The following is a 21,692-nucleotide window of genomic DNA, read 5'->3' as shown; positions in this document are numbered from 1 at the left end:
GAGGATGTGTTGGTACCATTCTTTATTCATGGCTGTGTTCTTAGGAACATTTGTGAGTGAGCCCACTCCCTTGGATGAGAAGCCCCAGTCCTCAGCAGTCCAATCCCTGTACCCTTTGCAGAATATCAGTCTGTCCCTGATGTTTTTCCTGGAGAGAAGTTGCTTCTTTGCTGCCCTTCTTGACACCAGGCCATCCTCCAAATGTCTTCGCCTCACTGTGCGTGCAGATGCACTCACACCTGCCTGCTGCCATTCCTGAGCAAGCTCTGCACTGGTGGTGCCCTGATCCCTCAGCTGAATCAACTTTAGGAGACGGTCCTGGCGCTTGCTGGAGTTTCTTGGGCGCCCTGAAGCCTTCTTCACAACAATTGAACCTCTCTCCTTGAAGTTCTTGATGATCCGATAAATGGTTGATTTAGGTGCAATCTTACTAGCAGCAATATCCTTGCCTGTGAAGCCCTTTTTGTGCAAAGCAATGAAGACGGCACGTGTTTCCTTGCAGGTAACCATGGTTAACAGAGGAGGAACAATGATTTCAAGCACCACCCTCCTTTTAAAAGGGTTCGGTTCTAGGCCCTCTCCTCTTTTTTCCTTAACTCGGCTCTATCATATCCTCACATGGTCTCTCCAATCATTGCTATGCAGATGACACTACTGATCTTCTTCTTCCCTCTTCTGACATCCAGGTGGCGACACGCATCTCTGCATGCCTGGCAGACATCTCAGCTTGGATATCCACCCACCACCTCAAGCTAGACAAAACGGAGCTCCTCTTCCTCTGGGGAAGGCCTGCCCGCTCCAAGACCTCGCCATCACAGTTGACAACTCCGCAGTGTCCCCCTCCCAGAGTTCAAAGAACCTTGGCATGACAATGGACAACACCCTGTCGTTCTCTGCAAACATCAAAGCAGTAACACGCTCCTGCAGGTTCAGGCTCTACAACATCTGTAGAGTACGACCTTTCCTCACACAGGAAGCGGCACAGATCCTAATCCAAGCACTTGTCTCCAGTCTAGACTACTGCAATTCTGTTGGCTGGGCTCCCCGCTTGTATCATCAAACCCCAGAATGACGCAGCCCACCTGTTGTTCAGCCTTCCCAAGTTCTCCCTTGTCACTCCGCTCCTCTGCACACTCTACTGGCTTCCAGTCTAAGCTCGCATCATCTTCAAGACCCTGGTGCTTGCCTATGAAGGAGCAAGGGGAACTGCCCCAATACTCAAGCCCTACATCCCAACCCGAGCACTCCGTTCCGCCACCTCTGGTCCCTTGGCCCTCCGACCCCTACGGGAGGGCAGCTCCTGCTCAGCCCAGTCAAAGCTATTCTCTGTCCTGGCACCCCAATGGTGGAACAAGCTTCCCCCTAAAGGCAGGACAGCGGAGTCCCTGCCCATCTTCCGAAAACATCTGAAACCCTACCTCTTTGAAGAGTATCTTAAATAACTCTCGGGCTCCGACTAGGGGGAGTGACAGTCTCCCTCTCTTTCACGTCACTTCATGTGGGTCTGTACCTCCAACACAGTGCCAATTCTAAAGTGTCCAGTTTCTTCACTTTCTTTCCCTGTTTCCCCTTAAGAACCTGAAGTCTCATCAAATCAAATCAGATTTTATTGGTCACATGCGCCGAATACAACAGGTGCAGACATTACAGTGAAATGCTTACTTACAGCCCTTAACCAACAGTGCATTTATTTTAAACAAAAAAGTAAGAATAAAACATCAACAAAAAAGTGTTGAGAAAAAAAGAGCAGAAGTAAAATAAAGTGACAGTAGGGAGGCTATATATACAGTAAAATAAAGTGACAGTAGGGAGGCTATATATACAGGGGGGTACCGTTGCATAGTCAATGTGCGGGGGCACCGGCTAGTTGAGGTAATATGTACATGTGGGTAGAGTTAAAGTGACTATGCATAAATACTTAACAGAGTAGCAGCAGCGTAAAAAGGATGGGGTGGGGGGGCAGTGCAAATAGTCCGGGTAGCCATGATTAGCTGTTCAGGAGTCTTATGGCTTGGGGGTAGAAGCTGTTGAGAAGTCTTTTGGACCTAGACTTGGCACTCCGGTACCGCTTGCCGTGCGGTAGCAGAGAGAACAGTCTATGACTAGGGTGGCTGGAGTCTTTGACAATTTTGAGGGCCTTCCTCTGACACCGCCTGGTATAGAGGTCCTGGATGGCAGGGAGCTTTGCCCCAGTGATGTACTGGGCCGTACGCACTACCCTCTGTAGTGCCTTGCGGTCAGAGGCCAAGCAGTTGCCATACCAGGCGGTGATGCAACCAGTCAGGATGCTCTCGATGGTGCAGCTGTAGAATTTTTTGAGGATCTGAGGACCCATGCCAAATCTTTTTAGTCTCCTGAGGGGGAATAGGCTTTGTCGTGCCCTCTTCACGACTGTCTTGGTGTGTTTGGACCATGATAGTTCGTTGGTGATGTGGACACCAAGGAACTTGAAGCTCTCAACCTGTTCCACTACAGCCCCGTCGATGAGAATGGGGGCGTGCTCAGTCCTCTTTTTTTTCCTGTAGTCCACAATCATCTCCTTTGTCTTGGTCACGTTGAGGGAGAGGTTGTTGTCCTGGCACCACACGGCCAGATCTCTGACCTCCTCCCTATAGGCTGTCTCATCGTTGTCGGTGATCAGGCCTACCACTGTTGTGTCGTCGGCAAACTTAATGATGGTGTTGGAGTCGTGCCTGGCCATGCAGTCACGGGTGAACAGAGAGTACAGGAGGGGACTGAGCACGCACCCCTGAGGGGCCCCCGTGTTGAGGATCACGGGGGCCCCTCAGGGGTGCGTGATCCTCAACACGGGGGCCCCTCAGGGGTGCGTGCTCAGTCCCCTCCTGTACTCTCTGTTCACCCGTGACTGCATGGCCAGGCACGACTCCAACACCATCATTAAGTTTGCCGACGACACAACAGTGGTAGGCCTGATCACCGACAACGATGAGACAGCCTATAGGGAGGAGGTCAGAGATCTGGCCGTGTGGTGCCAGGACAACAACCTCTCCCTCAACGTGACCAAGACAAAGGAGATGATTGTGGACTACAGGAAAAAAAAGAGGACTGAGCACGCCCCCATTCTCATCGAGGACTGAGCACGCCCCCATTCTCACCATCTCCCCCTCAGACACTCCTCCCTCCACCTCTGTAATAAAATCCCAAGCTAATGGATGGTAATGAAAGCCAAGCAGAGGCAGGCCAGGCCAGGGAGAGGCCAGGGGGAGATGGACCAGGGCTTTCCTCCCTCCCAGGGCGGCTAATTCAATTTCCTGGGTGCTGGCTACTGCCGACATGCTGCTCTAACAGGCCCATTCACTTAGAGCTGCCCATTACACCTCACCCTTCCTCCTGCTATTCAATAGTGAGTGAGCGAGCGAGCGAGCGAAAGCGAGAGCGAGAGGGGTGATTTGGGACTAACATACATATTAGCCATGCAGCGGGGCTGGGCTGTTACTCTCCTACTGCTGTCACATGCATCACAGGCTAATTGCTGAGCAGAGATGACAGAGTCCAGGAGAGTGGAGGAGGTGGCCACGGCAGCTGGAAGGGGAGTTATGGTACTATAGCTACTACTGTGTGTGTGTTGGGGGGATGGGAGATGGGTGGTTGGTAGTGGAGGGGATGAAGAAGGGGCGTTACAGTAGGAGCTAGGTCATGTAAATATGTAGAATAGCCGGTAACAGGCAGGGGGCCACGTGTCTGCTCATATGCCTGCGTGTATGAGTGTGTATGGATGTGTCTATTGAGTGTGCATTTGTATGCTGATAGCAGATAAACAGCTGGCCCCTGCCTAGATCTCAGTAGGGTGGCCAGGCCACGAGCAGCACCAATCCACAGAAGTGTGTGTGTGTGTGTGTGTGTGTGTGTGTGTGCGCACCAGACCCCTAACTGTGTAAGCAACCCTGGGCCAGGCAGCAGGGGCCAACACACACACACCTCTCTTTCCTCACCAACTTCAAAAAGAGCAGTACCATTTCCTGGGCCACAAAGTGAACTCAACTCAAGTGCCACTCCAAGTCTCCGCCTGAGCCCTCACGCTCTCCTCTCTCTCCATCGTACCACACAGGGGGCTTATATAGAATAAATCTAGATCTCGAATGGATGGTGGTGGTGGTAGTTTATTTCCATTAAGTGCTGCATTGGGAAGCAGGAGGACTGCAGCTGAATCATTTATAGAGCAGTCAGTGGTTGGTCCTTTCATGTGGCATTGTGAATGCTGGCCCTGTCTTTCCCCTGTTACCGCCTTCTCCCCATTCACTCCCCTGGCCCTACCTACAGTGGTGTGAAAGTGTTTGCCCCCTTCCTGATTTCTTATTTGTTTGCATGTTTGTCACACTTAAATGTTTCAGATCAAACAAATTTAAATATTAGTCAAAGATAACACAAGTAAACACAAAATGCAGTTTTGAAATGAAGGTTGTTATTATTAAGGGAAAACAAAATCCAAACCCACATGGCCCTGTGTGAAAAAGTGATTGCCCCCTACAACCTAATAACTGGTTGGGCCACCCTTAGCAGCAACAACTGCAATCAAGCGTTTGCGATAACTTGCAATGAGTCTTTTACAGCACTGTGGAAGAAATTTGGCCCACTCATCTTTGCAGAATTGTTGTAATTCAGCCACTTTGGAGGGTTTTCGAGCATGAACTGCCTTTTTAAGGTCATGCCACAGCATCTCCATAGGATTCAGGTCAGGACTTTGACTAGGCCACTCCAAAGTTCATTTTGTTTTTCTTCAGCCATTCAGAGGTGGACTTGCTGGTGTGTTTTGGATCATTGTCCTGCTGCAGAACCCAAGTTCGCTTCAGCTTGAGGTCACGAACAGATGGCCGGACATTCTCCTTCAGGATTTTTTGGTAGACAGCAGAATTCATGGTTCCATTTATCACAGCAAGTCTTCCAGGTCCTGAAGCAGCAAAACAGGCCCAGACCATCACACTACCACCACCATATTTTACTGTTGGTATGATGTTCTTTTTCTGAAATGCGGTGTTACTTTTACGCCAGATGTAAATGGGACACACACACCTTCCAAAAAGTTCCAACTTTTGTCTCGTCAGAGTATTTTTCCAAAGGTCTTGGGGATCATCAATATGTTTTCTGGCAAAAATGAGACGAGCCTTAATGTTATTTTTGCTCAGCAGTGGTTTTCGTCTTGGAACTCTGCCATGCAGGCCATTTTTGCCCAGTCTCATTCTTATGGCGGAGTCATGAACACTGACCTTAACTGAGGCAAGTGAGGCCTGCAGCTCTTTGGATGTTGTTGTGGGGTCTTTTGTGACCTCTTGGATGAGTCTTCGCTGCGCTCTTGGGGTAATTTTCGCCATTTGTGGATAATGGCTCTCTGTGGTTTGCTGGAGTCCCAAAGCTTTAGAAATGGCTTTATAACCTTTTCCAGACTGATGGATCTCAATTACTTTCTTTCTCATTTGTTCCTGAATTTCTTTGGATCTCGGCATGATGTCTTTTGAGGATCTTTTGGTCTACTTCACTTTGTCAGGCAGGTCCTATTTAAGTGATTCCCTGATTGAGAACAGGTGAGGCAGTAATCAGGCCTGGGTGTGGCTAGAGGAATTGAACTCAGGTGTGATAAACCACAGTTGAGTTGTGTTATAACAGGGGGGGCAAACACTTTTTCACACAGGGCCATGTAGGTTTGGATTTTGTTTTCCCTTAATAATAACAACCTTCAAAACTGCATTTTGTGTTTACTTGTGTTATCTTTGACTAATATTAAAAATGGTTTGATGATCTGAAACATGTAAGTGTGACAAACATGCAAACAAATCAGGAAGGGGGCAAACACTTTTTCACACCACTGTACCTGGACCACAACACAACAGCCTTTTCTCTGCATTCTGGAGAGGTATGCTGATGCACTGACACTAACACCACCAGACTATGAGTCATGCCACGTACACACACTAACACACGTGTACAAATGCATTGACATGCACACACACTCCTATACAAAAACGCACGCAAACAGGTGCAGCACATCCACTACTCAGCCCCTGGGGGGTGGGGGAGAGAGAGGGAGAGAGAACTGAATAATATTAAGTAATGCTATAGATGGAAGGAAAGTAGTGTGGAAATCTACCCCAAAAAATTTTGGCAACAACAAATTTAACATTTACATTTTAGTCATTTAGCAGACGCTCTTATCCAGAGCGACTTACAGTTAGTGAGTGCATACATTTTCATACTGGCCCCCCGTGGGAAACGAACCCACAACCCTGGCGTTGCAAGCGCCATGCTCTATCAATTGAGCTACAATCCCTTCTAGACAATTTCCTGGACAAAATGTTTCACTGTAATAGTGAAGGTGTAAACTTGGAAGTAGTAAACCTAAACAGTATATTTGACCTCTCAGCTTCCCTATCAAATCTAAATATTTCAAGCAGACAACCTAAGAAAATTAACAGCAATGACAAGTGGTTTGAAGAATGCAAAAACCTACTAAAAATTTTTTAGAAACATATCCAACCAAAAACAGAGACCCAGAAAACCTGAGCCTACGCCTACACTATGGTGAATCACTAAAACAACACAGAAATACGCTATGGAAAAAGAAGGAACAGCACATCAGAAATCAGCTCTATGTAATTGAAGAATCCATAGAATCTAACCACTTCTGGGAAAATTGGAAAACTCTAAACAAACAACACAAAGAGTTATCTTTCCAAAATGGAGATGTATGCATTAACCACTTCTCCAATATTTTTGGCTCTATAACAAAGAACAAACAGCAAAAACATATACATGATCAAATACAAATCTTAGAATCAACTATTAAAGACTACCAGAACCCACTGGATTCTCCAATTACATTGAATGAACTACAGGAAAAAATACAAACCCTCCAACCCAAAAAGGCCTGTGGGGTTGATGGTATCCTAAATGAAATGATAAAATAAAGTAATGATGGACTGTCGTTTCTCTTTGCTTATTTGAGCTGTTCTTTCCATAATATGGACTTGGTATTTTACCAAATAGGGCTATCTTCTGTATACCACCCCTACCTTGTCACAACACAACTGATTGGCTCAAACACATTAAGGAAAGAAATTCCACAAATTAACTTTTAACAAGGCACACCTGTTAATTGAGATGCATTCAGGTGACGACTACCTCATGAAGCTGGTTGAGAGAATGCCAAGAGTGTGCAAAGCTGTCATCAAGGCAAAGGGTGGCTACTTTGAAGAATCTCAAATATAAAATATATTTTGATTTGTTAAACACTTTTTTGGTTACTACATGATCCATATGTGTTATTTCATAGTTTTGATGTCTTCACTATTATTCTACAATGTAGAAAATAGTAAAAAATAAAGAAAAACCCTGGAATGAGTAGGTGTGTCCAAACTTTTGACTGGTACTGTATATATCAACGAATTGGCGAGGGCACTAGAACAGTCTGCAGCACCCGGCCTCACCCTACTAGAATCTGAAGTCAAATGTCTACTGTTTGCTGATGATCTGGTGCTTCTGTCCCCAACCAAGGAGGACCTACAGCAGCACCTAGATATTCTGCACAGATTCTGTCAGACCTGGGCCCTGACAGTAAATCTCAAAAATAAAAAAATAATGGTGTTGCAAAAAAGGTCCAGTTGCCAGGACCACGAATACAAATTCCATCTAGACACCGTTGCCCTAGAGCACACATAAAACTATACATACCACGGCCTAAACATCAGAGCCACAGGTAACTTCCACAAAGCTGTGAACGATCTGAGAGACAAGGCAAGAAGGGCCTTCTATGCCATCAAAAGGAACATAAAATTCGACATACCATAACAATTCCATAACAAAGCCATCACCTAAAGAGAAATGAACCTGGAGAAGAGCCCCCTAAGCAAGCTGGTCCTGGGGATCTGTTCACAAACAAACAGACCCCACAGAGCCCCAGGACAGCAACATAATTAGAACCAACCAAATTATGAGAAAACAAAAAGATAATTACTTCACATATTGGAAAGAATTTACAAAAAAACAGAGCAAACTATAATGCTATTTGGCCCTACACAGAGAGTACACGGGGGGGCAGTATGAAAATGTATGCACTCACTAACTGTAAGTCGCTCTGGATAAGAGCGTCTGCTAAATGACTAAAATGTAAATATAAAATGTACACAGTGGCAGAATACTTGACCACTGTGACAGACCCAAAATTAAGGAAATATTTGACTATGTACAGACTCAAGTGAGCATAGCCTTGCTATTCAAGAGAAGACAGGCAATGTGCACACAGCCCACAAAATGAGGTGGAAACTGAGCTGCACTTCCTAACCTCCTGCAAAATGTATGTCCATATTAGAGACACATATTTCCCTCAGATTACACAGACCGGCAAAGAATTTGAAAACAAATCCAATTTTGATAAACTCCCATATGTATTGGGTGAAATACCAGTGTGCAATCACAGCAGCAAGATTTGTGACCTGTTGCCACAAGAAAAGGGCAACCAGTGAAGAACAAACACCATTGTAAATACAACCTATATTTATGTTAATTTATTTTCCCTTTTGTACTTTAACTATTTGCACATCATTACAACACTCTATATACACATGATATGACATTTGAAATGTCTTATTTTGGAACTTTTGTGAGTGTAATGTTTACTGTACATTTTTATTGTTTATTTCACTTTTGAATATTATCTAATTCACTTGCTTTGGCAATGTTAACATATGTTTCCCATGCCAATAAAGCCCCTTAAATTTAATTGAATTGAGAGAGAGAAGGAGAGAAAGAGAGAGGTCAGCAGCTCTATGCATTTTTTATTGAGGCAGAGAACAAGTGGAATTAACACCTGTTTAGTAGCTGTTTGCCTACAAATCTATCTTCAATACTATCTATGAATGGAAAATATGAGACAAATGCACTTTACGATAATCTACTCCATCAGCTCCATCTTTGCTAGAGAGCGCAAATAGCCATAGGCCTATCCTATCCATGAGGAAGAAGAAACGCCTAGGTTAGTTCCACGTCAACCAAAAAACAGAACTGGCTGTGGTTTCAGGGACAGCAGCACAAACCCTTTTAATGCATGTGGTTGACAAAAAAAAAAAAAAAAAAAATAAGCCCCCAATTATATTACATTGTAGAAAAACATGCCCAATTTGGGGCGCACTGTAAGCCGATCGTACATTGTGCTGGGGCTGTTTTCATAGGTGCCTCGCTCTAGCCTGGGATGGAGAGAGAGAGGGAGGACAGGAGAGAGCGGGGAGGAATGAGAGGGGAGAAGGAGAAGAAGAGAGCAAGAGAGATGGGGAGATGGAGAGAGAGGGGGATAGACCACTAGAGAGAGGAGGAGAGACTTCGACAGAGAAAGAGATATAGAGGGAGGGCTTTTCCTCCGTTCCCCAGTCTTGTGGTGGGAGGTTATTTTTTATAGCTGGGATTGAAAGTGACATTGTGCTGTAAAGGCAAATCAACCCTCATCCATCCCTCTCAAACAGACATATAATTTACATGAGTCATTTATCCAGAGCAACTTACAGTTGGTGCATTCATCTTAAGATAGCTAGGTGGGACAACCACATATCTCAGTCAGTCAGACATCTCAGTCAGAGTACAAGGGACCATACACTGCACAGATCTTCTCTACACAAACAAGAGAACAAGATAATAAATATCTGTCCTTCAGACAGTCCTTCCATCCTGCATATGTTTAACTATCCAATTTCTAAACTGTGAAAGCACCATAAGAGTTTATTACGGACACTTATAATCAGTGTAATAACACATTTTAACTGTATTATAATGCATTATAAGGGACCTGGTAGGCCTATTTCATCATACAAAGTGTTACCAAAGTCATTTATTTAGCTTGTTCCATGGGCAAACTATGTGTTGTTCAAAGTGGCCACTCCTAAAGGTTAAATCCTGACGTGTAAATCTGCTCTTTGCTCACTCATTTTCACATGCCCAAAGCAAAACAAAGCCTCAGATCTCATTTCCCACATTCCCGCCCAATGTGTGTCAAGTCAAACCATTTTGGGATTAGTGGTGTGATGTGGCCGGAGAGAGAGGAGAGATGCCATTGTGTGACATTTAACAGGTCATGGTTAAGGTTTAACAGAGCATATTACTATAACACTAGCATGGTTTAGTCCATGTAACCAACCCCACAAAACTAAACGCAACATGCAACAATTTCTAAGATTTTACTAAGTTACAGTTCATATAAGGAAATCAGTCAATTGAAAAAAGTCATTAGGCCCTAATCTATGAATTTCACATGACTGGGAACACATATGCATTTGTTTGTTACAGATACCTTTAAAAAAAAGGTAGGGGTGTGGATCAGAAAACCAGTCAGTATCTGGTGTGACCACCATTTGCCTCATGCAGCGTGACACATCTCCTTCGCATAGAGTTGATCAGGCTGTTGATTGTGGCCTGTTGTCCCACTCTTCTTCAATGGCTGTGCGAAGTTGCTGGATATTGGCAGGACATTTAACATTTAAGTCATTTAGCAGACGCTCTTGTCCAGAGCGACTTACAAATTGGTGCATTCAACTTAGGATAGCCAATGGGACAACCACTCCCTTTTTTTATTTTTATTATCTTTTTTTTCTTCATTTTTTATCGTTTATTTTATTATTATTATTATTATTATTATTATTATTATTATTATTATTATTGGGGGGTGGGGGGGGGGGGTAGTAGGATTATTAAAGAGGTAGGGTTTCAAGTGTCTCCGGAAGGTGGTCAGTGACTCCGCTGTCCTGACGTCGTGGGGGAGCTTGTTCCATCATTGGGGTGCCAGAGCAGCGAATAGCTTTGACTGGACCTGGACCTGGTCGTACACGTCCAACCAGAGCATCCCAAACATGCTCAATGGGTGACATGTCTGCTGAGTATGCAGGCCATGGAAGAACTGGGACATTTTCAGCTTCCAGGAATTGTGTACAAATCCTTGTGACATGGGGCCGAGCCTTATCATGCTGAAACATGAGGTGATGGCGGCGGATGAATGGCAAGACAATAGGCCTCAGGATCTGGTCACAGTATCTCTGTGCATTCAAATTATCATTGATAAAATGCAATTGTGTTCGTTGTCCATAGCTTATGCCTGCCCATACCCCCAACGCCACCAGGGGGCACTCTGTTCACAACGTTGACATCAGAAAACCGCTCGCCATACACGCTGTCTGCCATCTGCCCGGTACAGTTGAAACCGGGATTCATCCATGAAGAGCACACTTCTCCAGCGTGCCAGTGGACATCGACAGTGAGCATTTGCCGACTGAAGTCAGGTCAAGACCCTGGTGAGGACGACGCACACGCAGATGAGCTTCCCTTTGACGGTTTCTGACAGTTTGTGCAGAGAAATTCGGTTGTGCAAACCCACAGTTTCATTAGCTGGTCTCAGACGATCCCACAGGTGAAGAAGCCGGATGTTGAGGTCCTGGGTCTGCGAATGTGAGGCTGGTTGGACGTACTGCCGAATTCTCTAAAACGACGTTGGAGGTGGCTTATGGTAGAGAAATGAACATTAAATTGACTGGCAACAGCTCTGGTGGACACTCCTGCAGCGAGAAAGCCAATTGCACGCTCCCTCAAAACTTGAGACATCTGTGGTATCCTGTTGTGTGACAAAACTGCACATTTTAGAGTGGCTTTTTATTGTCCCCAGCACAAGGTGCACCTGTGTAATGATCATGCGGTTTAATCAGCTTCTTGATATGCCTCACCTGTCATGTGGATGGATTATCTTGGCAAAGGAGAAATGCTCACTAACAGGGATGTAAACAAATTTGTGGACAAAATTTGAGAAAAATATGCTTTTTGTGAGTATGGAACATTTCTGGGATCTTTTATTTCAGCTCATGAACCTTGGGACCAACGCTTTACATGTTGCGTTCATATTTTTGTTCAGTATTGTTCTCTCTCGGTCTTTTAGATACAGTATGCAGGACATACTTCAATAACGCCTCCAGACCACAACAGCACAATGTCCAAACAGAGAATACAGTTATTGAATAACAGGACATGACTTAGAAATTACATTCTACAGCAGTACACTACCGGTCAAAAGTTTTCATTCAAGGGTTTTTCTATATTTTTACTATTTTCTACATTGTAGAATAATAGTTAAGACATCAAAACTATGAAACAACACATATGGAATCATGTAGTAACAATTTTTTTTTTAAACAAATCAAAATATATTTTATATTTGAGATTCTTCAAATAGCCACCCTTTGTCTTGATGACAGCTTAGTAGTGTACATTAGTTCCCACAGGTCTTCACAACGCACCTGACTCAGAGGACAAAAAGCATTTGTACATTACAAACAAAAGGCTAGTATGCCTAATATTTACTATACTATTTGCAGATTATGAGCTCTAGCTAGTTTTGGTTAGTGACTGGATTAACTTTGGACAGAGGGGGGCAGCCATTCCTCCCATGCGGGGACACTGGGCTTCCTCACCTGTAATGAGCTCACGGACCTCCATGTCGTTGGTCTTCCTCAGCAGGCGGATGAGGGCTGGGATACCATCACAGTTCTTGATGGCCACCTTGTTGTCGTGGTCCTTGCCGTAGGAGATGTTCCTCAGGGCTCCACAGGCCTTGCGGTGGACCTCAGCCTTGGGGTGGTCCAGCAACCCTGCCAGCACCGGGATCCCCTTCAGCTGGCGCACATCCTTCTTGATCTTGTCGTTCTCGTAGCACAGGTGCTGCAGGTAGGCGGCGGCGTTGGACTTGACTGGGTCGATGGGGTGGCCCAGCATGGCGATGACCTCTTGCAGGTCGGGGTCACGCCAGCGCGGGTCCTTGCGGATGCTGTCGATGGAGGGCGAGCGGCGGCCTGCCAGGCGGTCCAGGCTGGCCATACTCCCCCTCTCGGGCTGGGCCAGGGGGGCCGCGTACATGCCATGGATGTAGGGGTGTCGCTCGTCAACCAGCTCTGCCTCGATGGGGTCCTCGTACCCCCTGGGAGAGAGAAAGCGGGAGAAGTTTGTACGTTTTGAGGAAAGATCATGTAACATTGTTTGAAGCATTTTTATATCTTGCTGTGTGGTTTGTAGTTGGATGTGTTCTGTACAAGGCCATTGGTTTACAATTCACTGTCTACAACAGATGGAGAGAGCATTTAGTGGAATTTGTATTAGAGAGGGATTACAAGAGAAAGAGAGGGAGGAATAAGAGTTGAGAAAGGCCAAGTGAGGTAAGAAGGATTGAATGATGGAGGGGAAAAGGAGATAGACAGAGGAAGGGGTGAAGGAGAGGTGAAAAGACAGGGGCGAGAGATCAGAGAGGACAGAGACGGGGGAGAAACAAGGCTGCTCTGTTATTAACTCTGTCAGAGGGCCTCCCGGCCGGCGAGGCCCGGAAAAACAGCTCCCGTCGATAAGAGAAACAGGCGCCACTTATTAATCGGCTCTATCGGCTCGGAGCCATGTTCTCTTTAAGCCTTTCTCTTTTATTAATGATGGGGGTGCTGGGGTTAGCGTAGCGAGAGGAGGAGAGAGGGAGGGTGAGAGTAGAGACAAAGACCAAGGGGAATAGAGGCAGAGGAAGAAAGAGATTGAGAGAGAAAGCGTAAGAAAGATTGAGATAGAGCCCTGCAGAGCCAAGAGCAACAGGGACTCTTACAACAAAGTCCAGGCAGAAGTTGAAAAAGAAACTCCTAACTTTTTCTGGGCTCCCTCCCACAGAAGGGCTGGTGTGGTGTGGCCCCCAGGAGAGGCAGCAGCAGAGCGAGCCCCAATGCTCCACTATGCCCACAGGGAGGCTTCTGCCCAAACACTGCCTCAGGGCCCGGAAGCTGGCTCCTTCTGGTCACAGCAGCACCAAAGACTATGCTAATGCCTGACCTGGCTGCCTTCCTGGAACTGGGCCCTTAACATTAGCCTGGTGTATTCCACTTCTATATATGACTGTGGTTAGCAGTTAGCGGTGCCGGCATTCTCCTGTGGTGAAGTGGGTCCTCGAGACAGGCCTACACGCCCCAGATGAGAGCCCCTCTATTCCCCTCTGGTTTCTTCCCCCTACCCCTCCCCAGGCCCCTCCAGTAACCTCCCCAGCCCTCTCCAGTCTGTGATCTTCACAGTGCTCTCTGCTCCACAAGCAGCCTCATCAATTCTCAAGGAGCACATACTGAAGGTAGCAAAAAGTGGAACTTCATTTCCCTGTCAGAGTTGTAGAACGAGATCTCCTGACTGACAGATCATTAGAGTTCTGAAGCAAACTTTAGGTATATCTAGCTACTGAGGGGGTTTAACATGATACCTTTTTGTAATCCAAAGGTATTTTACATTTACATTTTACATTTTAGTCATTTAGCAGACGCTCTTATCCAGAGCGACTTACAGTTAGTGAGTGCATACATTTTCATACTGGCCCCCCGTGGGAATCGAACCCACAACCCTGGCGTTGCAAACGCCATGCTCTACCAACTGAGCTACACTGAGTATTTATGGGGCTTTTATGATCAGAGAAATCCTAAGATGATTTTACTTGTTCCACACGCTTAAGGGTAATATGCTGACCACATTGCCCATGTTGCATGCGCGAGCGTTGCAAAATAAATATACACATGCATGTTATTGAATAATTTAACGCATGTGAGCATTTTGGATTAACAAGTATCTGCGTAGGAAGGTGCTAAAATAGAACTTGCTTCTATTTTAGACGTTTGACGCACCGCAAGTCCTGCCTCTCCCATCTCCTCATTGGTTTTTAAGAGCATATACCCACGTGGGTAAGAATTATATTTTATTTCAGCTCATGAAACATTGGACCAACATTTTACGTTGCGTTTATATTATCAGTATAGTTGGTTCAGAGTGCATTTTGATATTTCAACCTGCGTGTCCTAAACGTGTCTGGTGGGGAAGACAAACTCAACATGAGCACGATGGCGGACGCACGGAGCCGGTTTGGTCATCATGTAAGATGGTAAAAGACAGATACTTTATTCTCTTCAGAGAGGAAAATAAGCATGGTCACAAAGTAACCATAGTTGGACTATCCCAAGGGGGTTTCCCTTTATTTAGGGTAGGAACTATACTACTTTCTATTGTACTAGCTCTCTGTTCTCACCTCTCTACTCTGGTGTCTTTTCAGGGGAACACAGGAGGATGCAGAGAAAGGAAGTGGGAGTGGGGAATCTAATTAGTGCTGCACACCATGCGCCACCGCCTGTAGCCTCCCTTCCTCCCTACCACTGAGAGCGAGAGAGAAACGCTCGTTTATCATACATAACTGGCCAGTCTGTTTGTAGCAACTTTGATGTACAGTGCAACAAAATGGGCGACAGCCCTAACTGAGTGCTGGTGGTTATAGAGCTCCAGTATGTGCTTTAATTTGAATTAGTTTTATGTTAATTATGTGCTTTAAATTTCTCCCTGCTGCACGTTGCGAGGGGGGAGAATCTCATCATGATATCGCTGTGTCTGGGGCGCATTACTCTGTGGGATTAAATAACAATAACATATATCATGTTATATGGCATCACTTTATACATTTTACTGCCAGTGAAATCAACACAAACTGGGAGAAAAAGCTCAGACCCAAGCAGCAATGTAACGATACACTAAATCCTTATATATTCAGAAGGCTAGGGTTTGGCTGATATTCAAGATAAAATAAACCACCACCACTGCCATTGCTAAGACAAGGCCAGAGTCTGGGTCTGGATAGGCAAGAAGCTGCACTGAAAGGTGAACCACAAACAGAGGCTAAGCTGAAGGATACCACATGCCATGGCAAGGCTAAGTTTCTAAAGGCATTAACGCGGTTTTGGTATTGTGATACGAGGTTAGGTTTAGGTATCATGGTCAAACTGCAAGGCCAGCCTTGATCAAACATCTCCTGAAACAGGTGTCTCCATCTCCAGTCTCAAACAGGACTTTGCTGTTACATCCTTGAAGGGTGGCATTTTAAGCTCCACACACAGCTGGCTGAGGACATTACATCCGAATGGTATAGCATAGTCCAGCATAGCATCACCCCCTCCTGTTTTAGAATGGTTCCTTCCAGTCTAGGGAACGTGCACGAGAACTATTCTAAGAACCATTCTAACAGGAAGGGGTGAAAGTGGACTGGAACGTGAAGCACCACAAACCTCAAGCTGTGCCTTTAGCCATGGTAATGAAGGATAGGAGGGCCCAGAGCCGATTAAGCCCCGTCATTAAGGCCAAACTGGGCCAGGGCTGCTAGTCTGCCTGCTACTCTGAGGGTTTGGCCTGGAGAGCATCTCAGCTAACCTAGTTATACCAGTCTGAACCCTGTGCTCACCATTCAGAGCAGCATTCAGTCTCTAGGCTACCTCACAGCTGCATGATAGATGTAATGGAAAAATAAATGGCTGTGAGTGAGTTGAGGTTATACAGCACCAAACACTTCCTTAGTGAACATCCTGTCTGGTCTAAACACATTCAGACCTACAGTTAGAGACGATTCAAATGCTAAAGAAAATGACAAGCCAAATCGACACTGCTGTGAATAACCCTCTGAAAAAGAGAGACAATGGGGTATTGCCGAATTATATCTTCATTACTATCAGATACATGCGACTACATCAACCGTCTCACAGACACTGAGAATCAGGGTACAGTTGGGGTTGAAATGGAACTCATTTAGATACAACTGATGCCGGGGTTGGTAAACGGGTAGCGGAGTGAGTGATGGGAATGTCAGGATTTGCATTTAAATTGGCGGTGTTGTGTTACGGGGGGGGGGGGGGGGGGGTATTTATTCACATGATTGGAAAGGCCCTCGCCACTACCGCCACCAGACATGATGCTCACAGGATGATTACAGTAGCAGCTCATACTCATGTTAATGAAGCTGCTAAATATCCTGCGTGGTCCTCTCTGTGTGTGTGTGTTTGAATGTGTGTGTGAGTGTGTGAGAGCGCGAAAGTGAGAGAGAGCAAGTGAGCGTGTAGGAGTGACAGCCAATTATATTGATCAAATCTCCATTCCTGTGGTCTCTGGCCCTCTCCCTCAGCAATTCCTTAGAAGGAGACAAACCTCAAAGGATTAGCAGCTGAGACAATGTTCCTGTTTGGAGGAACATTTCCACATGCTTATGAGCTCTCAGTGACTTTTCACTATAGAAACAGATAGCTCATTTTGAATTATGATCAATAACTGCTTTATGACTCACAAGAGGCATGGGCTACAAAACAATCTAATCAAAATCAAAGCAGGAATTAACAAATGTTCCTTTTTTTAAATTCTAATTGCTTCTGCTGTTTTGATGTAATTATCAGTTTTTACAACTAGTGTTTGTTTCTTATATCAATTAAGTGCAGGGAAAAAAGCATGACACTGTTCAGAACTTAGTTTCCCCATCCTCGGACTTGGCCAACTGCATATGACAAACCTCAAAAGAGGTCTGTCTGTCTCGCTCTGTGCGTCGTCCCGGAGGAGCAGCAGACTGGATTATAATGTGACATGTCCCCTCTCCATTAAGGGATGAGTGTATATGGAGGGTGGGGCAGGAGGGGCACGGCTGATGGTGACCCCTGGTGGCCCTGTGGCAGGTGGAGGCAGGCGGGCAGGTGCAGCATGGTGCGTGTCGCCCCAAGGAGAGATGAGCCATTAGAGATTTGCTCAAGACACCGGCATTGTTCGGCAGAGTTCAAAAGCAGCGATTAATCACCCTGACAACCACACGCATGCACAACATAAATACACACACAAACACATAAATGATATACACACTGAATAAAAATAAATGCAACATGCTACAATTTCTAAGATTTTACTAAGTTACAGTTCATATAAGGAAATCAGTGAATTGAAAAAAGTCTTTAGGCCCTAATCTATGAATTTCACATGACTGGGAACACATATGCATTTGTTGGTCACAGACACCTTAAAATTAAGGTAGGGATGTGGATCAGAAAACCAGTCAGTACCAGGTGTGACCACCATTTGCCTCATGCATTGTGACACATCTCCTTCGCATAGAGTTGATCAGGCTGTTGATTGTGGCCTGTGGAATGTTGTCCCACTCCTCTTCAAAGGTTGTGCGAAGTTGCTGGCGGGAACTGGAACATGCTGTTATACACGTCGATTCAGAGCATCCCAAACATGCTCAATGGGTGACATGTCTAATGAGTATGCAGGCCATGGAAGAACTGGGACATTTTCAGCTTCCAGGAATTGTGTACAGATCATTGCGACATGGGGCCGTGCATTATCATGCTGAAACATGAGGTGATGGCAGAGGATGAATGGCATGACAATGGGCCTCAGGATCTCGTCACGGTATCTCTGTGCATTCAAATTGCCATCGATAAAACGCAATTGTGTTCGCTGTCCGTAGCTTATGCCTGCCCATACCATAACCCCACCGCCACCATGGGGCACTCTGTTCACAACGTTGACATCAGCAAACCGCTCGCCCACACACTGCCATACACACTATCTGCCATCTGCCTGGTACAGTTGAAACCGGGATTCATCCATCAAGAGCACACTTCTCCAGCGTGCCAGTGGCCATCGAAGGTGACCATTTGCCTAATGAAGTCGGTTACGACGCCAAACAGCAGTCAGGTCAAGACCCTGGGGTGAGGATGACGAGCACGCAGATGAGCTTCCCTGAGACGGTTTCTGACAGTTTGTGAATAAATTATTTGGTTGTGCAAACCCACAGTTTCATCAGCTGTCCGGGTGTCTAGTCTCAGACAACCCTTCAGGTGAAGAAGACGGATGTGGAGGTCCTAGGCTGGTATGGTTACACGTGGTCTGCGGTTGTGACACCGGTTGGACGTACTGCCAAATTCTCTAAAACGACGTTGGAGGCAGCTTATTGTAGAGAAATTAACATTCAATTCTCTGGCAACAGCTCTGGTGGACATTCCTGCAGTCAGCATGCAAATTGCATACTCCCTCAAAACTTGAGACATCTGTGGCATCCTGTTGTTTGACAAAACTGCACATTGTAGAGTGGCCTTTTATTGTCCCCAGCACAAGGTGCACCTGTGTAATGATCATGCGGTTTAATCAGCTTCTTGATATGCCACACCTGTCAGGTGGATGGATTATCTTGGCAAAGGAGAAATTCTCACTAACAGGGGATGTAAACACATTTGTGAACAAAATGTTATTTGCTTTTTGTGCCTATGGAAAATGTCTGGGATCTTTTATTTCAGCTCATGAAACATGGGACTAACACTTTACATGTTGCGTTTATATTTTTGTTCAGTGTATATCGGTTTGGGCTTCATGCTGTCAATTCGCAGTCTACAAATTATTTGTAATTATGTTCCGGCCCCCTGACCATCCGCTCAAGAAGAAATCGTCCCGCGGCTGAATCTAGTTGATGATCCCTGACATATACCTACACCCACACTTCTTACTAAAGACTACGCGTGTGGGCGGCCCAGTTCTTCCCTCCTGTAATATATTACTATAACTCCAACTCCACCATGCTCGGCGAAAGCGCAGGAAGCCATATTGCAGTAAACATCTTAACATTTTCCTTTTCCCATAATTGAGGGTTTTCAAAGCGACTAGAAGACAAGCCGTAATTAAAATGCTTTAACTCACACATTCATTACAGCCATTTATACAGCAGCATCAACATCGTTATATTATTGGAGGCATACTAATGAGTGTGTGAGAGCGTGTGTGTGTGAGTGTGTGAGAGCGTGTGTGTGTGAGTGTGAGCGAGGGCGTGAGTGAATGGGCGTGAGTGAGCGGGAGAGCGTAAGTGTGCGGGAGAGCGTGAGTGAGTGAGCCCGTGAGTTAGGGTTACAGGTTAAGGTAAGGTTTAACGGTAAGGGAAAATAGGATTTTGAATGGAAATACATTTTAGGTCCCCACGAGGATAGAAGAACATAACGTGTTTGTTTGTGTGTGTGTGTGTGTGTGTGTGTGTGTGTGTGTGTGTGTCAGTCAGGTGACAGACGAGGGCTCTGGGAGGTTCACACCTTGCCATGCTAATTCTAACCACGCAAAGGTCCAGTTGTATTATTATTATTATATTATTATTATTATTATTATTATTATTATTATAATAACTGTATTCCAGATGTGTTACAGATCATCATCAGATCTACTGTTTGTTTGAAAGGTGATACAGCAGGTGATAGAGGATAGCAGTGATGGTGTACGTTGGAAAGACGGTATGTGAGGTTTTTCCCAAAGAAATGACTACCCACTGTGCACAGACGTCAGTTCATTGTCTAGTTTTGATTAACATTTGGTTGTATTGTCAACTAACGTGAAATCAACAATACATTTCACGTCATTGGATTTGGGTAAAAAGTTGGGTGAAAAAAATACCAAATGCCAGGTTGATAAGGTATCGCGTCGTGAAAATTAATCAGCGAGCTAGCCATCTGTTAATTGCCTAATCAGGTGTGTGCGTGTGTAGCGTACAGTACAAATTGCCTGTCACAGCAACCACCTCTCCTCAAGCTTATAGAGTGACTCATTTCCTGGCATTGTGTGTGTGTGTGTGTATGTATGCGTCTGGAAGTGTGTGTGTGTTCCATGCAGACTGAAGCTCTGATTAAAGGGTGGCACCATCCAACTGTACTTCCCATCCCTGCACTAGGCATAAATATAACAGTTAGTGCTCTCCAGGATACTCTAAACCCTAACCCTTACCTTAAATTGGTAATATGTAACATTTTTGGGTGACCTGACCAAATTCACATAGAAATGTGAGTTATAGATCTATCATTCTACATGAAAGCAAGTATAAGAAGTGGTAGATCTGGTCTATGTGTGCTATTTCTATGCTTAAGTTTTGTTGTTGAGTCCAAATGTATCTCACAGTGGTTTAGATGGTACAATGATTCTCTACACTATACTATCTTATTTTGTTACATAAACTGAAATTATGTGAACTATTAGAGTTTAAGCAACCAGGAAATGGTGGAGCGATTTCTGCATAGTGCAACTTTAACCATTTAAAATGTCAACTTCAATGGGGTAGGGACGTCCCAAGGATCCCAGACAGCAAGGACGTAAATATATCATCACCATGCTGCGTTTAAATTCCAGGGTGTGTGTGTGTGCTTGATAACAACGGCTCCGAAATGCAGCCCAGCACTGTCAGAGGCTGCCAGTGCATCGCCTTTGAACATCTACATGACAGACACACGCACACACACAGGATTCCTCTCTTCCTCCCTCACAAACTACCTCAGCTCACTTCCCTTAAAACTGGCTCATGTCCCATATTTCATTCTCCTCCGATGGAAAGAAAGAAAAAGCACATAGAAGTTTGAATATATCCATCTGTTACAGATCATTGGTCAAAAAGAAAAGGTATTTAAAACACACACTGCTCCCCGTCCTACGTCAAACATCACCTTCAATTTGCTTGAGGTTTCTTTTTTGTGCTACAGAGTACAGGAAAAGTGGACATTGTGTGGCCTGATGGGACTGCACAATCACAAGCGGAGGTAACATGGTGCTAATTGTAGCCTTTATAGCCAGACTTTACGGTTTGTCGCCTGTAAAAAAAATACATCTGGCAATGTTTTTAAGAACCCAATTCATACAGTCCCATTTTTACCACATTCTTGCCGGGATAAGCCTTTTATATCTCCCATACACATGCCGGCAAGTAGGAGTCGGAGTAGATGTGGGCAGATGTGGGATTATTATCTGATCTGTGAAGCCTATAGGGTACATGGCTGCGCCATGCAAATTAAATCAATAGCTATTTTGTTCATTAAACAGACAAGACACATGTACCC

The 21,692-nt window shown here is 45.1% G+C and overlaps 1 protein-coding gene across 1 annotated transcript in view; it reads right to left on the bottom strand.

Annotated features, from left to right (window-relative positions):
- LOC311141752 (splicing regulator ARVCF-like) overlaps positions 1–21,692 on the bottom strand; it is a 135,798-nt gene that overhangs the window by 50,036 nt on the left and 64,070 nt on the right. The window contains exon 4 of the mRNA XM_084177189.1: positions 12,450–12,952. Coding sequence (XP_084033315.1) covers positions 12,450–12,952 — 503 coding nt within the window. The remainder of the gene's footprint in view (positions 1–12,449; positions 12,953–21,692) is intronic.

The sequence above is a fragment of the Coregonus lavaretus genome (assembly GCF_964263955.1).
Source record: "Coregonus lavaretus genome assembly, chromosome: 14".
Lineage (NCBI taxonomy): Eukaryota > Metazoa > Chordata > Actinopteri > Salmoniformes > Salmonidae > Coregonus > Coregonus lavaretus.
The sequence above is the reverse complement of the archived record's forward strand: the minus strand, read 5'-3'. Positions and strand labels throughout refer to the sequence as shown.